General features: G+C 37.6%; 1 protein-coding gene across 4 annotated transcripts in view; it reads left to right on the top strand.

The window, feature by feature from the left end:
- FEM1C (fem-1 homolog C) overlaps window positions 1-15,716 on the top strand; it is a 29,609-nt gene extending 13,893 nt beyond the window's left edge. For all 4 annotated transcript variants that reach the window (XM_059890608.1, NM_001101219.1, XM_059890610.1 and 1 more), the window contains 1 exon segment: window positions 12,706-15,716. In XM_059890608.1, the coding sequence (XP_059746591.1) occupies window positions 12,706-14,015 (1,310 nt within the window). In that variant the 3' untranslated portion in view covers window positions 14,016-15,716.
- Window positions 15,717-18,554: the final 2,838 nt, after the last annotated feature.

The raw sequence follows: 18,554 nt of genomic DNA, 5'->3' as shown, positions 1-18,554 counted from the left end.
CATGGTTTTAAAGCACTGTCTCTGTGTTACTATATAGTTGAAAGCTAGTGTATTTGGATGGTTACTATTTTAACTTTCTTTGGAAATAATTTTTAACACTTAATGTATCATCAGTTTGATTTTATAGAAATGTCCATATAATAGACACATCTTTTGAGAAATCATAAAAAATTTGCCATTATAAATTCAGTACCAGAAATTTTATTTTTTTCTCCAGAAATTTATTTTTTATTAATCAGGCATTGAGAATTGTATAATAAGGTACTGGTGACCCTTGAACAACATGGGTTTGAACTGCAGGGGCCCATCCATATATTAATTGTTTTCAATAATTATAATACACACTGAGGATGAGGAACCATGGATACCAAGGGCTGACTGTAAGTTGTCTACACTTGAATTTTCCACTGCATGGAGTGTCGGTGTCCCTAATCCCCGAGTTATTCAAGGGTCAGCTGCTCTTAATCTTTTTTCTTTAGCTGAAGGTAAATTCATTAAATTTTAATGCTAAATACCCTTTATTTCACTTTTTAGAGAAGATAGGTATTTTTAACTAGTTAACTTCTGACTGTGCTGGGTCTCATTGCTGCCCACGAACTTTCTCTGGCTGTGGCAGGTGGAGGCTCCTCCCAAGTTGTGGCGCACAGGCTCGGTAGTCGTGGCTCATGGGCTTAGTTGCCCTGCAGCGTGTCATGAGGGATCTTAGTTTGCAGACCAGGGATCCAACCCATGTCCCCTGCATTGATAGGTGGATTCTAAGAGGCACATAACCCAGGGAAAATGCCTGAGTTGAATCTTCAGTAGTACCTTCTGTAATCTTCAGTAATGCAATAATATTATGCATTAAAAGTTTAAATCAGTGAAGTTACCTAGCAAGAGTTAGATGTGATCTTACTGATCTTTGGCATATATAGTTTAACACAAACTACTCACAAGGCCATGGTAACTTGATTTTTAAATCAGCTTGTTATATTTTTTCACAGGACCTTGCATTTATAGTGTATCTAATTCTTGAATGAAAGAACAAAGGAAAATATATGCAGTAAATATAACAGACTATTATATACATATATCATTTTATAAAGTACTTACATGTTGAAAATCAGACTTACCCCAGAAATGGGAACATAAATATACATGTCCTGAAAGAAAATAAAGTTTGTGAACAGACATGGGAAAATGTTCTGGATACCCAGGTATCAGTTCAGTTCAGTCACTCAGTGTCCGACTCTTTGCAACCCCATGAATCTCAGCATGCCAGGCCTCCCTGTCCATCACCAACTCCCAGAGTTTACTAAGACTCATGTCCATCGAGTCAGTCATGCCATCCAGCCATCTCATCCTCTGTCATCCCCTTCTTCTGCCCCAGCATCAGGGTCTTTTCCAATGAGTCAGCTCTTTGCATGAGGTGGCCAAAGTACTGGAGTTTCAGCTTCAGCATCAGTCCTTCCAATGAACACCCAGGACTGATCTCCTTTAGGATGGACTGGATCTCCTTGCAGTCCAAGGGACTCTCAAGAGTCTTTTCCAACACCACAGTTCAAAAGCATCAATTCTTCTACGCTCAGCTTTCTTTATAGTTCAACTCTCACATCCATATGTGACCACTGGAAAAACCATAGCCTTGACTAGACAGACCTTTGTTGACAAAGTAATGTCTCTGCTTTTTAATGTGCTGTCTAGGTTGGTCATAACTTTCCTTCCCAGGAGTAAGCGTCTTTTAATTTCATGGCTTCAGTCACCATCTGCAGTGATTTTGGAGCCCCCAAAAATAAAGTCTGACACTGTTTCCACTGTTTCCCCATCTATTTCCCATGAAGTGATGGGACCAGATGCCATGATACCCAGGTATAGAGGTAATATAATTACAGTTAATTTCCAGTGCTAGAAGGAATACCGTAGAAGCATTCTTTTAAAGGAATTTATAATTCTTTTGAATTATAAAGATTCAAAAGAATCTTTTGAAAGATTTTATGACTCCTTTGGAAGTGAATTAAAGATGTCTCTTAAGCTGTCACACATTTCTGGTTCTAAGGTAGGGATTAATTTTTATGTCATTTGTTTATTGAAGTACACTTCATGTACAATAAAATCCATCCTATTTAGTATATAGTTCTCTAAGTTTTGATGAACATAAGCAGTAATTTAATATAGATGGAATGAAATATAGATGGAATGAAAAACTCCTGTATTGCCCCTTTGCATTCTCTCAGCGCCCACCCTCTGGCAATCACTGGTCCCTTATCTGTCCTTACATTTTTTTAGGCATTAGTCTTATAGTGAAAATTCTGAAGCAGTGCAAATGTCCATCAGCAAAGTGTTTATGTAAATTGATAGTATCTGTGTAGTTCATGTAGACTATGTACATGGAACATGACAGAATGACTCACATGTAGGTGAAAAGCAGGAAACAGTTGTATATTTTCTGATTACAACTTTAGAAAAATATACTATGTAAAAAGACTTGGAGACATGACATAGTTGCTTTAAAATTATGCTTTTCGGACTTCCCTGGTGGCACGTTGGATAAGAATCTGCCTGCCAGTGCAGGGGACATGGGTTCAGTCCCTGGTCCAGGAAGGTTTCACAGGCAGAGCAGTTAACTCTGTGGACCCCAACTTCTGAATCTGCTCCAGAGCCCGCGCGCGGCAGCTGCCCTGCCTGCGTGCCACAGCTCCCGAAAGCCGGTCCTCTGCAATGGGAGAAGCAGTGGCGGGCAGAAGCCCGCATGCTGCAGCAAAGAGCGGCCCCTGTTTGTGGCAACTAGAGAAAGGCCGTGCAAAGCAACGAAGACCCAGTGAAGCCAGAAATGAATAAATAAAACTAGGCTTTTGTTTTGGATTTTGGTGGGATTTTTTTTTTTACCTATTGTCTAAACTTGTAAGTAAAGAACTAGGCTATACTTTGAAGATTTTTTTAGGGCTCCTAGGGCAGGGGCATGAAAGTATGGTGGTTATATACTTGTTAGAATAAAGACTATATCCTCCTGCTAAGATTTTACTTTTTAAAGTTATTTTGTCCTTATTTGAAATAATGTTTTGTGATATCTGGTGTTAAAAATTTAAGAATCTACCTTAGCTTTGATATTGTGCTAACTGCTATCTGGGATGCAAAGGAAATACAGGCTCTGTGTACTTTAGGAATAGGCCGTTTAGGTCAGAAAACCTATTTGTGAGGCCAGAACATATGTTACTTCCCTTGTGGCCCAGAAAATAAACAATCTGCTTTCAATATGGGAGACTTGGGTTCCATCCCCGGGTCAGGAAGATCCCCTGGAGAAGGGAATGCCTACCCATTCCAGTATTCTTGCCTGGAGAATTCGATGGACAGAGGAGCCCGACAGGCTACAAACTTATATTGTTGCAAAGTCGAACACAACTGAACAACTACTACAACAACAACAACATATTATGTGGGCTTCTCCAGTGGCTCAGTGGCAAAGAATCCACCTGCCAACGCAGGAGATGTGAGCTTGATCCTTGGATTGGGAAGGTCCTCTGGAGAAGGAAGTGTCATCCCAGACCAGTATTCTTGGCCTGGGAAATCCCAGGGACAGAGGAGCCTGGGGGGCTACAGTCCATGGGGTCACAAAGAGTTGAACACGACTTAGTGCCTAAACAACAGCAGCAGCATACTATGTAATGTATTACACAAGGTATTATATGAGTACTTATCAGGATGAGTGAAACATTCATTCACCAGACAGTCTCAAAATGATAAATTAGTATAACCAAGAAAACCTCTTTGAGCAGCTAAAATCTGTTGAAACATGGCAGAAAAGTTAAAAAAGTAAAGAAGGAGGAGTATATTATAGGAAAATTAAGAGGCACGGAGGTGGAGATAAGCAGGGCTGTTTGTGGGGCTGGAAGAGGTAACGCAGGATAGAGGGATTGGAAGGCTAAGCAGCTTCTCTGTCTTGGGTATAGCAGGTATTGATAATGTCTTTTGGGTCAGAGTGGGTGTTGGTAAACTGTGTCCCAGAGGTCAAATTCTGCCCACCCCCCCAAAAAAAAAAAAAACAAATTCTGCCCACCCCCTGCTTTTGTATTGCTTGAAAGCTAAGATAGGGTTTTTGTATTTTTTAGTGGTTGAAAAAAATGAATAATATTTCAGGACACAAAACCTGTATTTTAGCTTCCATAAATAAAGTTTTGTTGGATAACAGCCATTCTGTTAATTTAACCAATTGCCTGTGGATACTTTTTGTTATATGGTAGAGTTGAGTGATTACAACAAAGACCGTATGGCCTGCAAAACCTTGAGTTGGACCATCTAGTCCTTTACAGATCAAGTCTGTGGCTCCTGGGCTAGATACACAGAGCAGCGTTCATATTGGAGGTAACGAGAAGTGAAGCTGGAGAAGTTGGGTAGGGAAATATTTCTCTTTTCAAAAATCTATTTCCTGTAGTGTTTCTTCTTATGTGTGTTTCCACTACCAAGATTAAACTTAACTTCACATAACATGCCTTCTGAAACTGTAGATGTCTGCTTTGTTGCTTTCTCACCCTCTCACAGATAATGATTTGAGAATCAGTGCTGTAGAATTTTGAAATCTTAAAGATTTTCAGCTGTTTCCTCAGAGGAAGCATAAAAGCTTTTGAATTGGAAAGTAATGTGATTGGTAGACGTTTTGTTACGAGGTTTGATTTTATTAGAAATAACTTATTCACAGGAGTATAGTATGACTATCATTTAAAATACCACCTTAGATATGTGCAGTACATTGAAATGGCAAATGGGAGGCATGGATTTTGATTTTCATACTAATTCCTCTGGTTTCTATTTGTAGAACAAGTTTATCTTCTCTACTTTGCATAGTTACTAATATAAGATTACAAGAGGGCTGCTGCTGCTGCTAAGTCGCTTCAGTCGTGTCCGACTCTGTGCGACCCCATAGATGGCAGCCCACCAGGCAAGAACACTGGAGGGGTTGCCGTTTCCTTCTCCAATGCATGAAAGTGAAAAGTGAAAGTGAAGTCGCTCAGTCGTGTCCGACTCTTCGAGACCCCATGGACTGCAGCCTACCAGGCTCCTCCGTCCATGGGATTTTCCAGGCGAGAGAACTGGAGTGGGGTGCCATCGCCTTCTCCGTACAAGAGGGCAGTGGTTAATACAGTGGTTAATACTGGTACCTTTTTTCTTCATTTATATCTGCTTTTTATTATTCACTTCTAGTTTCTCTAGGCTTACTTTACCTTTTTCTGTATAACTTCATGAGATGGAAACTTAGCTGTTTTTCAAACATCCTTTCTTTTCTAATGTACATTTAAGCATACTTTTAGACATATCCCATAAGATTTTTTATTTAATGTTTTTATGTCATCCAGTTAAAAATATTTTCTGCTATCCTTTGGGATTCCTCCTTTGACCCATGTGCTATTTAGAAGTATATTTTTAAATTTCAAGGATGTGGAGATTTTTCTAGGGTGTTTTTTTTTTCCAGCTGTGCTGGGTCTTTGTTGCTGTACACAGGCTTTCTCTAGTTGAGGCACTCTAGGGCAGGGGCTTCTCACTGCATCAGCTTCTTCTGTTGCAGCTCCCAGGCTCTAAAGTGAAGGCTCAGTAGCTGCGGTGCACAGACTTAGTTGCCTCGTGGCATGTGGGATCTTCCTGGACCAGGGGTTGAACCTGTGTCCCCCTGCATTGGCAGGTGGATTCTTAACCACTGGACCACCAGGGAACTCCCATTTGTTTTTAATCTAACTTGTATTGTGAACTTAGAATATATTCAGTGGTTTCAGTCCCTAGACGTTTATGTGAGTCTCATTTTATGGCCTAGAATGCGGTCAATATTTATATATGCTCCAAGTATCCTTTGCAAAAAAAATGAAACTCTATAGTGTTCATTATGCAAAGTCAAATGTGCCTTAGGAAGTATTACTACAAACAAAGCTAGTGGAGGTGATGGAATTCCAATTGAGCTGTTTCAGATCCTAAAAGATGATGCTGTGAAAGTGCTGCCCTCAATATGCCAGCGAATGTGGAAAACTCAGCAGTGGCCACAGGACTGGAAAAGGTCAGGTTTTGTTCCAATCGCAAAGAAAGGCAATGCCAAAGAATGCTCAAACTACTGCACAATTGCACTCATCTCACACACTAGTAAAGTAATGCTCAAAATTCTCCAAGCCAGGCTTCAACAGTATGTGAACTATGAACTTCCAGATGTTCAAGCTGGATTTAGAAAAGGCAGAGGAACCAGAAATCAAATTGCCAACATCTGCTGAATCATCGAAAAAGCAAGAGAGTTCCAGAAAAACATCTACTTCTGCTTTATTGACTATGCCAAAGCCTTTGACTGTATGGATCACAACAAATTATGGAAAATTCTTAAAGAGATGGGAATACCAGGCCACCTTTCCTGTCTCCTGAGAAATCTGTATGCAGGTCAGGAAGCAACAGTTAGAATTGGAAATGGAACAACAGACTGGTTTCAAATCAGGAAAGGAGTATATAACAGTAGTATATTGTCACCCTGCTTATTTAACTTACAAGCAGAGTACATCATGAGAAATACCGGACTGGATGAAGCACAAGCTGGCATCAAGATTGCTGGGAGAAATATCAATAACCTCACATATGCAGATGACACCACCCTTATGGCAGAAAGTGAAGAGGAACTAAAGAGCCTCTTGATGAAAGTGAAAGAGGAGAGTGAAAAAGTTGGCGTAAAGCTCAACATTCAGAAAACTTAAGATCATGGCATCCAGTCCCATCACTTCATGGGAAATAGATGGGGAAACAGTGTCAGACTTTATTTTTTTGGGCTCCGAAATCACTGCAGATGGTGACTGCAGCCATGAAATTAAAAGATGCTTGCTCCTTGGAAGAAAAGTTATGACCAACCTAGACAGTATATTAAAAAGCAGAGACATTACTTGGCCAACAAAGGCCCGCCTAGGCAAAGCTATGGTTTTTCCTGTGGTCATGTATGGATGTGAGAGTTGGACTATAAAGAAAGCTGAATGCCGAAGAATTGATGCTTTTGAACTGTGGTGTTGGAGAAGAGTCCTGAGAGTCCCTTGGACTGTAAGGAGATCCAACCAGTCCATCCTAAAGGAAATCGGTTCTGAATATTCATTGGAAGGACTGATGCTGAAGCTGAAACTCCAGTACTCTGGCCACCTGACGCAAACAACTGACTCATTGGAAAAGACCCTGATGCTGGGAAAGATTGAAGGCGGGAGGAGAAGGGGATGACAGATGGCATCACCAACTCAATGGACATGAGTCTGAGTGAACTCTGGGAATTGGTGATGGACAGGGAGGCCTGGCGTACTGCAGTTCATGGGGTCTTAAAGAGTTGGACACGACTGAGCGACTGAACTGAACTGATCGTGTTCATTTAATTTTCTGTATCATTACTTATTTTGGTCTTCTATATTGAGAAAGATGTGTTGAAATGTATTGTGAGTGGATTTATCTGATTTTCTTTGTAGTTCTGTTGATTTTTGCTTTATTTTGTTGTGTTTTTATTTGAAAACAAACTTAAAATTATATCTTTATGTTGTTTTGAATTTTATTATAAAATGTTTCTTTATCTCTAAACATGCATTTTGTTTTACAGTCTACTTAATCTGATATTTTACTATCAGATAGCTTTCTTATGGTTAGTTTTTGCATAAGAGTATATATATATTTTTTCATCATTTTACATCAGTCTTTTTCTGTTCTTACATTTAAGGTATTTCTCATGGAAGCAGCATGTAGTTGAGTTTTATGTGTTTGTATTTTAATCTGATAGTTTTTGTATTTTAATGGCACATTTAATTTGTTGTATTTAATATAACTACTTAACGTATTTGGGTTTTAATCTCCTAGCTACTTACTAATTTTTATTTTTCCAGCTATTTTGTAGTCTTTGTTTCTGTCATTTGGATTAGTTTTCATTTTTTTTTTTTTTTTCTGTATTGTAGGATATGTAGTAATTATCTGCATGTATACCCTCTATTATTTTAGTGGTTCTTCTAGATAGTACTACTTTGACTTTTTAAAGGCTAACATAAATTACTAATTTTACCTTTTTCTAAGCAATGCAGAAATCTTAGAATACTTTAACTCGTTACCATCATTCAGTTCAGTTCAGTTCAGTCGCTCAGTTGTGCCCAACTCTTTGCGACCCCATGAATCGCAGCATGCCAGGCCTCCCTATCCATCACCAACTCCCGGAGTTTTACTCAGACTCATGTCCATCGAGTCAGTGATGCCATCCAGCCATCTCATCCTCTGTCGTCCCCTTCTCCTCCTGCCCCCAATCCCTCCCAGCATCAGAGTCCTTTCCAGTGAGTCAGCTCTTCGCATGAGGTGGCCAAAGTACTGGAGTTTCAGCTTTAGTATCATTCCTACCAAAGAAATCCCAGGGCTGATCTTCAGAATGTACTGGTTGGATCTCCTTGCAGTCCAGGGGACTCTGAAGAGTCTTCTCCAACACCACACTTCAAAAGCATCAATTCTTTGGCGCTCAGTTTTCTTCACAGTCCAACTCTCACATCCATACATGACCATGGGAAAAACCATAGCCTTGACTAGATGGACCTTTGTTGGCAAAGTAATGTCTCTGCTTTTGAATATGCTCTCTAGGTTGGTCATACCTTTGCTTCCAAGGAGTAAGCGTCTTTTAATTTCATGGCTACAGTCACCATCTGCAGTGATTTCAGAGCCCCCAAAAATAAAGTCTGACACTGTTTCCACTGTTTCCCCATCTATTTCCCATGAAGTGCCGGGACTGGATGCCATGATCTTTTTGTTTTCTGAATGTTGAGCTTTAAGCCAACTTTTTCACTCTCCACTTTCACTTTCATCAAGAGGCTTTTTAGTTCCTCTTCACTTTCTGCCATAAGGATGGTTTCATCTGCGTATCTGAGGTTATTGATATTTCTCCCGGCAGTCTTGGTTCCAGCTTGTGCTTCTTCCAGTCGAGCGTTTCTCATGATGTATTCTGCATGTAAGTTAAATAAGCAGGGTGACAATATACAGCCTTGACATACTCCTTTTCCTATTTGGAGCCAGTCTGTTGTTCCATGTCCAGTTCTAACTGTTGCTTCCTGACCTGCATACAGATTTCATAAGAGGCAGGTCAGGTGGTCTGGTATTCCCATCTCTTTCAGACTTTTCCACAGTTTATTGTGATCCACACAGTCAAAGGCTTTGACATAGTCAATAAAGCAGAAATAGATGTTTTTCTGGAACTCTTGCTTTTTCCATGATCCAGCGGATGTTGGCAATTTGATCTCTGGTTCGTCTGCCTTTTCTAAAACCAGCTTGAACAACAGGAAGTTCATGGTTCACGTATTGCTGAAGCCTGGCTTGGAGAATTTTGAGCATTGCTTTATATGAGATGAATGCAATTGTGCGGTGGTTTGAGCATTCTTTGGCATTGCCTTTGTTACTTGTATGCTATTACTATCAAGCATTTTTCTTTATACACGTCTCAAACCCTGCTATAATGTTTAAAGTCAATATTTATTTAGATATCTCACAAATAAGTTGGCATTTATTTTCTTTACTGCTTTAAGGCTTCTTTTGTTTCTGATTAGATCTTTGCCGGTCATTTCTACCTATTCTTTTAAGATTTTTCTCTTTGACTTTAGTGTTCAGTTTTGCTGTAGTGTGCCTCGGTGTAAGTTTCTTTTTTATCTAGCCTTCTTGTTTGTAAAACTTTTTAAATTTGTGGCTTAATCGTTGATCAGCTTCAGGAAATTCTCAGACTTTATCTCTGTAAATCTTGCCTTGCCTTGGGCCCGTTTTCTCCCTCTGGAATTCTGGTTTTAAGTATACTAATCCTTCTGACATCCTTTCCTCTGTCTGCTATAGTCTCCTGCTTTCTCATCCTTTTACTTTCTTGCATCTTTCTGTGGATTTTCATCTGACTTATTCTCTAGTTCACTGATTCTCTATTCAACTGTGTGTGGTCTGCTTTTAAAGCCACCCATTGAGTTTTTCAGTTTTAGAATGTTCATTTGGTTCTTTTTTTTAGTTTCCAGTTTTCTAATTCTGAAAACTTTAAATCCTTCTGAATATTCTAAGCATAATTATTACATCAAAGTCTTGTGTTTGATAACTGTATTATCTAGGTCCTCTGTTAGGCTTTTCTCTTAGCTCTTATTTCTCTTGGTTTTTGTGTTGTGGCTCCTGATTTTCTCTTTTGTCCATTATGTTTTATTAGATACCGAACATTATAGATGAAGAATATGTATATAAATAAGTTGAACCCTAGTGTGATAATTGCTTCATCTAAATAGTATTTGTATTTGCTTCTGGCTTTTGATTACATATGCCAGCAATCCCGGATTACTTTAATTCCATATCAAGATGATTTTAATTTCCATTTCAGTTCCTGTGATGACGGGTTTCTTTGCACTTCATCTTAACTCCTAGAGAGCAGCCCCACAGAGCTGTACCCTGAAGTGTAGAGGGATTTCTTAATGGGCTCTGGACTTTAGCATTCTCCTCTAACCCTCCAAGATCAAAAGCTCTCCTCAGTTTTTCAGCTGCCTCTTCCACAATCAGTAGAGGTCATTGGGGGAAATTTCCCCAAATTTTGGACTTAACTATTTTTTTTTATTCTCCTGGATGTTGTCTCCATGTGAGCTCTTACCTACTGTCATACTGTCATTTTTTAAAACACACTTCTCAGCTTTTCTAGTTCTTAGCAGGAGGGGATCCTATTACCGCTGCCGTTACTAGATGTGAGTCTCTTAGTCCTTTAAAAAAATAAAACAAAAACCATTTTTTTCAGCATATGGTGTATTCAAAATATATGTATATTCTGCATTTTTCCAAAACAGCAATTCAGTTAATTAAAAGACTAGCTTTTGCTGCATTTTTATTTTTGATTTTATTACTATGAATGGAGAAGAATGCCATCTAAGCCTTCTCTTTATTACACTATTTCTTAGAGAAAAAGGAAGTATTGTGGATCCTTAATTCAAGAGCGTTTTAAAAATATACTTAGTAGTAGTCATGTTTAATTGAAACTATTTTGAGCAAATAAACAGTAGTCAGAAGTTCTGGGCTCTTGAGTGCTTGGTTACTGTACACATTGCTGAAACCTTCTATCAGACGCTGTGAAATGCTGAGTCAGAATAAATATACAGATGTTGTCAATGTAATCCCTGTAGATACAGAAGACAAATAAGCAGGATGCATTTGTGAAGAGATTAAAGTTCTATTATAACTTGTGCTTTTTTGAATTTTAGTTGTAGATTTGTAATGTGAAGGATTCAGATTTAAACCTCTTTCTAGAACACATCCTGCACCTGGGGTTCCCATGGCCACCCCCACGTTTGGAGTTAACATACAGTCGTACTCATTGCTGAGATTTCTTCCAGTGATGTAGTAAGGACATAAATCTGGATCATGAGAGGAAAGGTACAGGTGGGTCCAGGGGACTCTTGGCAGGCTTGTTTATGCTCTGTCCTTCTTGTGAGAGGTCACTCAGAGCACAGTCTTCTAGCAACGTAAATGTATGCGTGTGATGTTCCTGCCCAGGGAATCCCATTGGGTTGATTAGAAGCTCCATGCCTGAGTTTTGATTGGGTGCTGGTTACGTAGGCATCCTCTGCTGAGCACATATTCAGAATTCCAGCCTCCTGGAAGGAAAGCAGATAGTCCTCATGAATTTACCCTTATCATTTAGGGAAACTTAGATCTTGGAACTGTTTACCAAGCAGCATTCCAGATGCCAGCCAAGGACCATCCTTGCAAGCAGGTCTTTCTAAGAATAGCTGTCTCAGCCAGCTAGGTTAGCTCTTTTCCACACAAATGCCTAAAGTGACTCACTATTGAAATTTTCTGTAAACACTATGTGAATACCAAAGGTCTCCATGATAATTTCTGTTTTGATCATAAGTAGAATGTTTATCATTAAATTTAGGTAGCTAAAGTAACTTCAGTGGTTATTATGTCTTAGTATGTTCCATCCATACAGGGCTTTTTATTAATGTGCCAGTGCCTGTTGTCAGTTTTAATCCATGTGTGGGAAGAAGCGTACAGTATTAGAACATTTCGTACATCTAAAAAGAATGTTTAAGAAACTTAAATTACAGTGGGAAGTAATGCATTATGAAAGGATACTTCAGATGTCTCCTTTTAAAGTTCATATTCAACCACCCATATGTTTTTTAGATTTCAGTGGATTTGTTTTTCTTATGGGAGTTTTTTGAAGAAAGTTCTTTGTTACCAGTATTTTTTACTAAAGCTGAAGTTCACTTGGCAACCTGGAAATACTGAAAAAATAACTTCTCACTCTTAGACTCAAATTGAAGAATCTTAGATACTTATAGAGTAGATTTCTTGTTTATAAATGGGGAATCTGACTCAAAGTTACGTGACTGTCAGCAAAACTGCACAGCTGGTTAATTTCATCAGTTTTTAGTTGTAGAATATACACTTGAAAACATCAAAAAATACCGAAAGGGCCATGGACTAATTTTGAATTCATTTACTAACTTTGAATATCTTTTCATGCCTAATTTGGTCATTTCATTTATTCAGAGAACTTAACCAATATTGTTTTTCCCTTGCTGTGTGTCAGACATTAATTTTAGGTGCTGGGGATCTTTTTTTCTTATTTGGAATCAAATTAAAGAATGTCTCATTGAGGGTGGCTTGGAGCTGCCTACTTTTCTTTAGATTTTAAAGTACACTTATGTATTACATTGTATCCCGGTTCCTCAAAATATGTTATTTCTTTTTTCCTTCTCTAAGGTAATACTGCATTGCATGATTGTGCGGAGTCTGGAAGTTTGGACATTATGAAGATGCTTCTTATGTATTGTGCCAAGATGGAAAAGGATGGTTATGGAATGACTCCCCTTCTCTCTGCAAGTGTGACTGGTCACACAAATATTGTGGATTTTCTGACTCACCATGCACAGACCAGCAAGACAGAACGGATCAATGCACTAGAGCTCCTGGGAGCTACATTTGTAGACAAAAAAAGAGACCTCCTTGGGGCTTTGAAATACTGGAAAAAGGCAATGAACATGAGGTACAGTGATAGGACTAATATCATTAGCAAACCAGTACCGCAGACACTAATAATGGCTTATGATTACGCCAAAGAGGTGAACAGTGCAGAAGAGCTAGAAGGTCTTATTGCTGATCCTGATGAGATGAGAATGCAGGCACTGTTAATTAGAGAACGCATTCTCGGTCCTTCTCATCCTGACACCTCTTACTATATTAGATATAGAGGTGCTGTCTATGCAGACTCTGGAAATTTCAAACGATGCATCAACCTATGGAAGTATGCTTTGGATATGCAGCAGAACAATTTGGACCCTCTCAGCCCAATGACCGCCAGCAGCCTGTTATCTTTTGCAGAACTGTTCTCTTTCATGCTGCAGGATAGGGCTAAAGGCCTGCTGGGCACCACTGTTACCTTTGATGATCTTATGGGCATACTGTGCAAAAGTGTCCTTGAAATAGAGCGAGCTATCAAACAAACTCAGTGTCCAGCTGACCCATTACAGTTAAATAAGGCTCTTTCCATCATTTTGCACTTGATTTGCTTATTAGAAAAAGTTCCTTGTACTCTAGAACAGGACCATTTCAAAAAGCAGACTATATACAGGTTTCTTAAGCTGCATCCAAGGGGAAAGAATAACTTCAGCCCTCTTCATCTGGCTGTGGACAAGAATACTACCTGTGTAGGGCGGTACCCTGTTTGTAAATTTCCATCTCTGCAAGTTACTGCAATACTGATAGAATGTGGTGCTGATGTGAACGTCAGAGACTCCGATGACAACAGTCCCCTCCATATCGCTGCTCTGAACAACCATCCAGACATCATGAATCTCCTTATTAAATCAGGTGCACATTTTGATGCCACAAACTTGCACAAACAAACTGCTAGTGATTTGCTGGATGAGAAGGAAATAGCTAAGAATTTGATCCAGCCTATAAACCATACCACGTTGCAGTGTCTTGCTGCCCGTGTCATAGTGAATCATAGAATATACTATAAAGGGCACATCCCAGAAAAGCTAGAGACCTTTGTTTCTCTTCACAGATGATATTTTGACTGTTAAAGCACGAATTGGTAACAGTTGTTTCATAAATGAGCACTGTTGTGATAACACCAGCATTCATTTAGCTTGATTCCATCGTGCTCTCATTGGCTAAAGCATTGTAAGCATCAAATTTACAGGATTGGTTTCCCAGTATTTAATATAAATATACCATATAATATATTGTTTGTGAATTACTGAGAAATGAAATGTCATATTCAGTTTCTAAAATTGTCTGCCAAAGGCTTATCCATTCTGGTTTTGTTTGTGTTTGGTGTTTGGGACAGAACCATTTTTCAGTGGTGTCTTTATACTTTTTTGATTTGTGAATTTTATACAATTGAAGGTCTTTTTTTCTGCTTCTTCCCTCTTTTCTCCAAACTTCTCTCCTGTTTCCACTTTATTTTTAACTTAACCATTTCTCCTTAGCAGTTTTTCTCCCCTCAAGGGCACATGTTAAGTTGTACAACTTTATGGACTTGTTAGCATTTGCAGTTTACCATAAGTGCTTTATCTTCTCTATGCACGGGCTTCAACTTGACTGTTGTATGTGAGCATATTTCTATGCAGCAGTTGGTCAGCTTCAACTCTGAAACACTGTTAAGTGCGTTACAAAGTTCATTTTATGAAAGCACTCTTGTAGCATGAAAATTTGTAGAGCTACAGGTTAGCTACCAGAGCTTGAGCTTTTTTGTTGTTTTTTTCTTTACATCTGAGATTTCTTTTTCTAATCCACTGAAATTATTGTGTACTAAATTTGGGAAGCAAATCTATTCTAACTCATTAACCCAGTTGAGATTTAGGTCTGTCATCTTAATATATCATGCAGTAAAAGGAAGACTCTTCACAAAGAAACACACCTTTCATGCTATGCCAGCATTGTCCTGCTTGTGCCGATGATGTGATTAAATGTAGAGAATTTGCTTAAATTTAACCTCAGAGTTTATCACACAGCTTAATGGGTCTCATTGAAATATTCAATAATTGAACTGCAAATCACTTTTAGTTACTAAAAGAGCTGAAGCATGTCAGTGGCATGATGCTTGCCAAGCCAGACCTAGGCATCTAGGATAATTAAGGTATTTTAGTCTGCAATTTACTGCCATAGTATCAAAGGTCAGTAACGGCATTCTTTCTTTCTTCAAGCTTAAGTATACCTTTGAAGATCACTTGCATGGATTTCTTTGGTCTCAATTATTTGTCACCAGAATTAAACACAAAAGGTTGCAGTGCTTCCTGTTCCTTTAATGAAAATTAACTTTTTTCTCTTTCTTTTTTTTTTTTTTCCTTCCTTCCCCTTGCTTCCTCCCTTCTTTCTTTTTTTTTTTTTAACAGCTTTGCTAATGCCACAGAAAGGGCTCTTTTAAGAAAAAATAAGTGAAAAGTACTAAAAAAAGTTCAGGTAATTATCATTCAGCACTTTATTGTTACTCAGAATAAAATTTATGATGGCATATTTGCCTTGCCAGTGTCTTAATAAAGTTGTTCTGAATAAAAAGCTCCTTATTGGTTTGAGAAAAACTCAGTTTACCTGTGAGTTTAATGAGCTGGATCACTTGGATTTTTGTGTTGGCATTTTATTCTGAGGGTGGATGTAGTGGTATTAAGAGTTGTCATTGCAAACAGTCATGTTAGGTTTATTTCATCTTTACTCAGTAAAAAACTTGTAATGAAGAATTGTAAATAAATAAAAAAGCTTTAGACTCACTTTCTGGTTAAAAAATTGAAGTTTAATTTTTTAAAAGATACCCTTACTCATTTTACTAGGTTGTACATTTAATTTCACCATTGAAAAAAGTGGTTTGGATATAAATGGTTACTCTCCAAACTTTTGATGAAGAGATTTGCATATCTTGTTTACTGTGGGCAAATTTGATGAAATATTTGAACTGCCACCATTTGTGATTTAGAGAAATATTCTGGAAATATCAGACATCAATTTTTGAAGTCATTTGCCTCTAACTCTGTGGTATAAGAATTATATATGCATAAACTACTTTTTAAAAAAAAAAATGAAAACTTTTAAGTATAGTAAATTTGCATTAGTTAATCTCAATAATTTACAGATGAAAGGTGAGCAATTGGATTTTAAGTGACTTAGTCCTTTTTTGGGGATGGGGTAGAAGGACTTTACATGCTCTTATAGTAAGGCACATCTCACACTACGTTATAGGTGAATTTGAATTGTGCAACTTGAGTATAAAACAAGGATTTCTTTACATTGCATTTTCCCACCTCTGACTATAGGTAACTTAGAACTATTCCTCAGTCTTGATAACTGAAATGCATTATTTCAATTAGGATACAGTTTTGTTTGCCATCTCCCCAAATGCTGTTAGGAGCTCTTGAAAAATCAGTTAGTTTAAAAGCTCAAAATTATCCATTTTATTTTAAAGGAAGTTGTTTCATAAATGTGACCTCAGGCACTGTTTAAGGCCTTTGTCAGAAAGTATTCTCAAAATTATGAGGCTGAATTTTTAAAAAACTTACATTTGTGTTGTTTTTTAAACCAACAGATAAGTAATTTAATACTTAATGACTAATTGTACTCTCTACTGTACACTGTAGCATGGTAATGTTGACTGGCGCTAATGTATATGATTATATTTCCATTAAAGTTCTCAGTTAGGGCCTGATGAATTTAGATGTTCCACTCTTGATCGTTTCTGTAAAAGAAATGGTAATTTTACTCAGATTAAATACCAGTCTAGTTTATAAAGACAAATGGATTATAGATTTTAAAAATAGTCCTTTTCTTCCTGTTAATTGGACAGGGACATAAGCCTACATCAGCAAAAGGTAATTTGGTGCCCAGGATGATTTTGCAGTTAAGTGATTGCTCATTTGTAAAATGACTAGCTTAAGTTTTCAAGACCCCTATCTACTGTGACTTGGGAAAACTGTTTAGGTTATATTTGAAAAAGTAGCTTTTTAAAATCATATAAGCCCAGCAGAAACCCTAGGTTGAATTTTACAGGTATAATAATCCTTGTAATTTTCCCAGAATTGTGGGGGCTGGATGAAATAATAACCATATTCTTGTGCATTTTAACAGCAGTTTTACTGCTTGGACCTTTAACCATTTGAGTTAGCTACTAAGGGAAGTAAAATTAATTGGTTGTCACGGTTCCCCGCCCCCCCCCCGCCCCGCCCCCATATCACTAAACAACTAGTTCCCCTGCCCTTTTGTCAATGCCCATTGTGTGTTTTTCCAAGAAGTACTGTATTCTGGTGCCAGCCAATAAATTGTCACACAATGGAAAATGATATTCATTGTAAGGTTTAATAAAATTAAATTTGCACCAAATACTAGTGTATTATTATTAACTCAATACTTGATTGATATTATCTTAGTGAACTCTTGTCTCAAAACACCCACTGGTAATGTATAGTTAGAACTCAGGAGATAGCGTTTATTATTATACTTCTGTGTGAAAAGCAGGGAGGATTTATGTAGTTCATTCTAATTTTTTTTTTCAAGTTGTAACCGCAGAAACTAAAGATACAGTAAGATTTTTGCTGTGAGATGAATGGGAGAGGGACTGCTTTTACCTCTTCTTTTTTAACTAAACTCAGTTTTTTAACTGAGTTTAAGTATCAGAAGTATGTCATAAATATATTACTATAAAGTTAAGTTTTATAAACTTACTTGCATCACTTCTATAAAAATCTTAAGTAGTCATTATCTTTTCCATATGTGTAAGTTCCCTCATATAAGAAGTTTTCATAGATCCAGAAAATGCATACTTTCTCAACTCCAGGCATAAATTATAATCTTCAGTTACATGGGCTTTCCTCTTTTGAAATTTTGAATTTGTTATATTTTGAATATATTATTGAAAATTTGAATTTATTATCCATAACAGATACGGATATGTCTTTGTCGTCATTTTGACAGGACTCTCTTCAGTGTTAGTATTCTTTACCCTTGGTCCTATGGTCGTTCTCAACTACAACTAGAGATACTTAAAAGGAAATCTTACCAAACTTACAAGGATAAGCATATTTTTAAGGATTTGAACCAAAAAAGTTGTTATATCCTTTTTTCCCTCCGTCTCTGCACTTTGTCAGAAAATTCTTTGTTGAGTAATATTGGGATTGTGGGAGAACTGTGAAGTTGCTGGTTTTTGTGTGCCGTGTTATCTTACATTCTATTATAAGGCTCTTAATATTTTTTCCTAAAATTAATTGTTTTTAAATAATTATCTTAATTTAGTTTCTTAATATGTCTGATTTAAAAAATAAAAATACGGTTCCATGCCTTTAAAAAATTGAAAATTTAAACTTTAAAAAGAAATACACTTCAGACATATGTTCACATTAAAGGATTTAATTTAGTGCTACTAAAACAATTTGGGTGCTTATCAATCATTATATTTTGGTGTAAGTCAAGGAGTGGAGTGGTATAAAGTACTTGACATCGCCAAAAATATGAATAAGATAATTTTCTTGGTGGCTCAGATGGTAAAGAATCTGCCTGCAATGCAGACCTGGGTTCAATCCCTGGGTCAGGAAGATCCCCTGGAGAATGGAATGACTACTCAC

Source organism: Bos taurus, chromosome 10, assembly GCF_002263795.3.
Source record: "Bos taurus isolate L1 Dominette 01449 registration number 42190680 breed Hereford chromosome 10, ARS-UCD2.0, whole genome shotgun sequence".
In the NCBI taxonomy this organism is placed as follows: domain Eukaryota; kingdom Metazoa; phylum Chordata; class Mammalia; order Artiodactyla; family Bovidae; genus Bos; species Bos taurus.
This window is presented reverse-complemented; position numbering and strand designations above follow the sequence as displayed.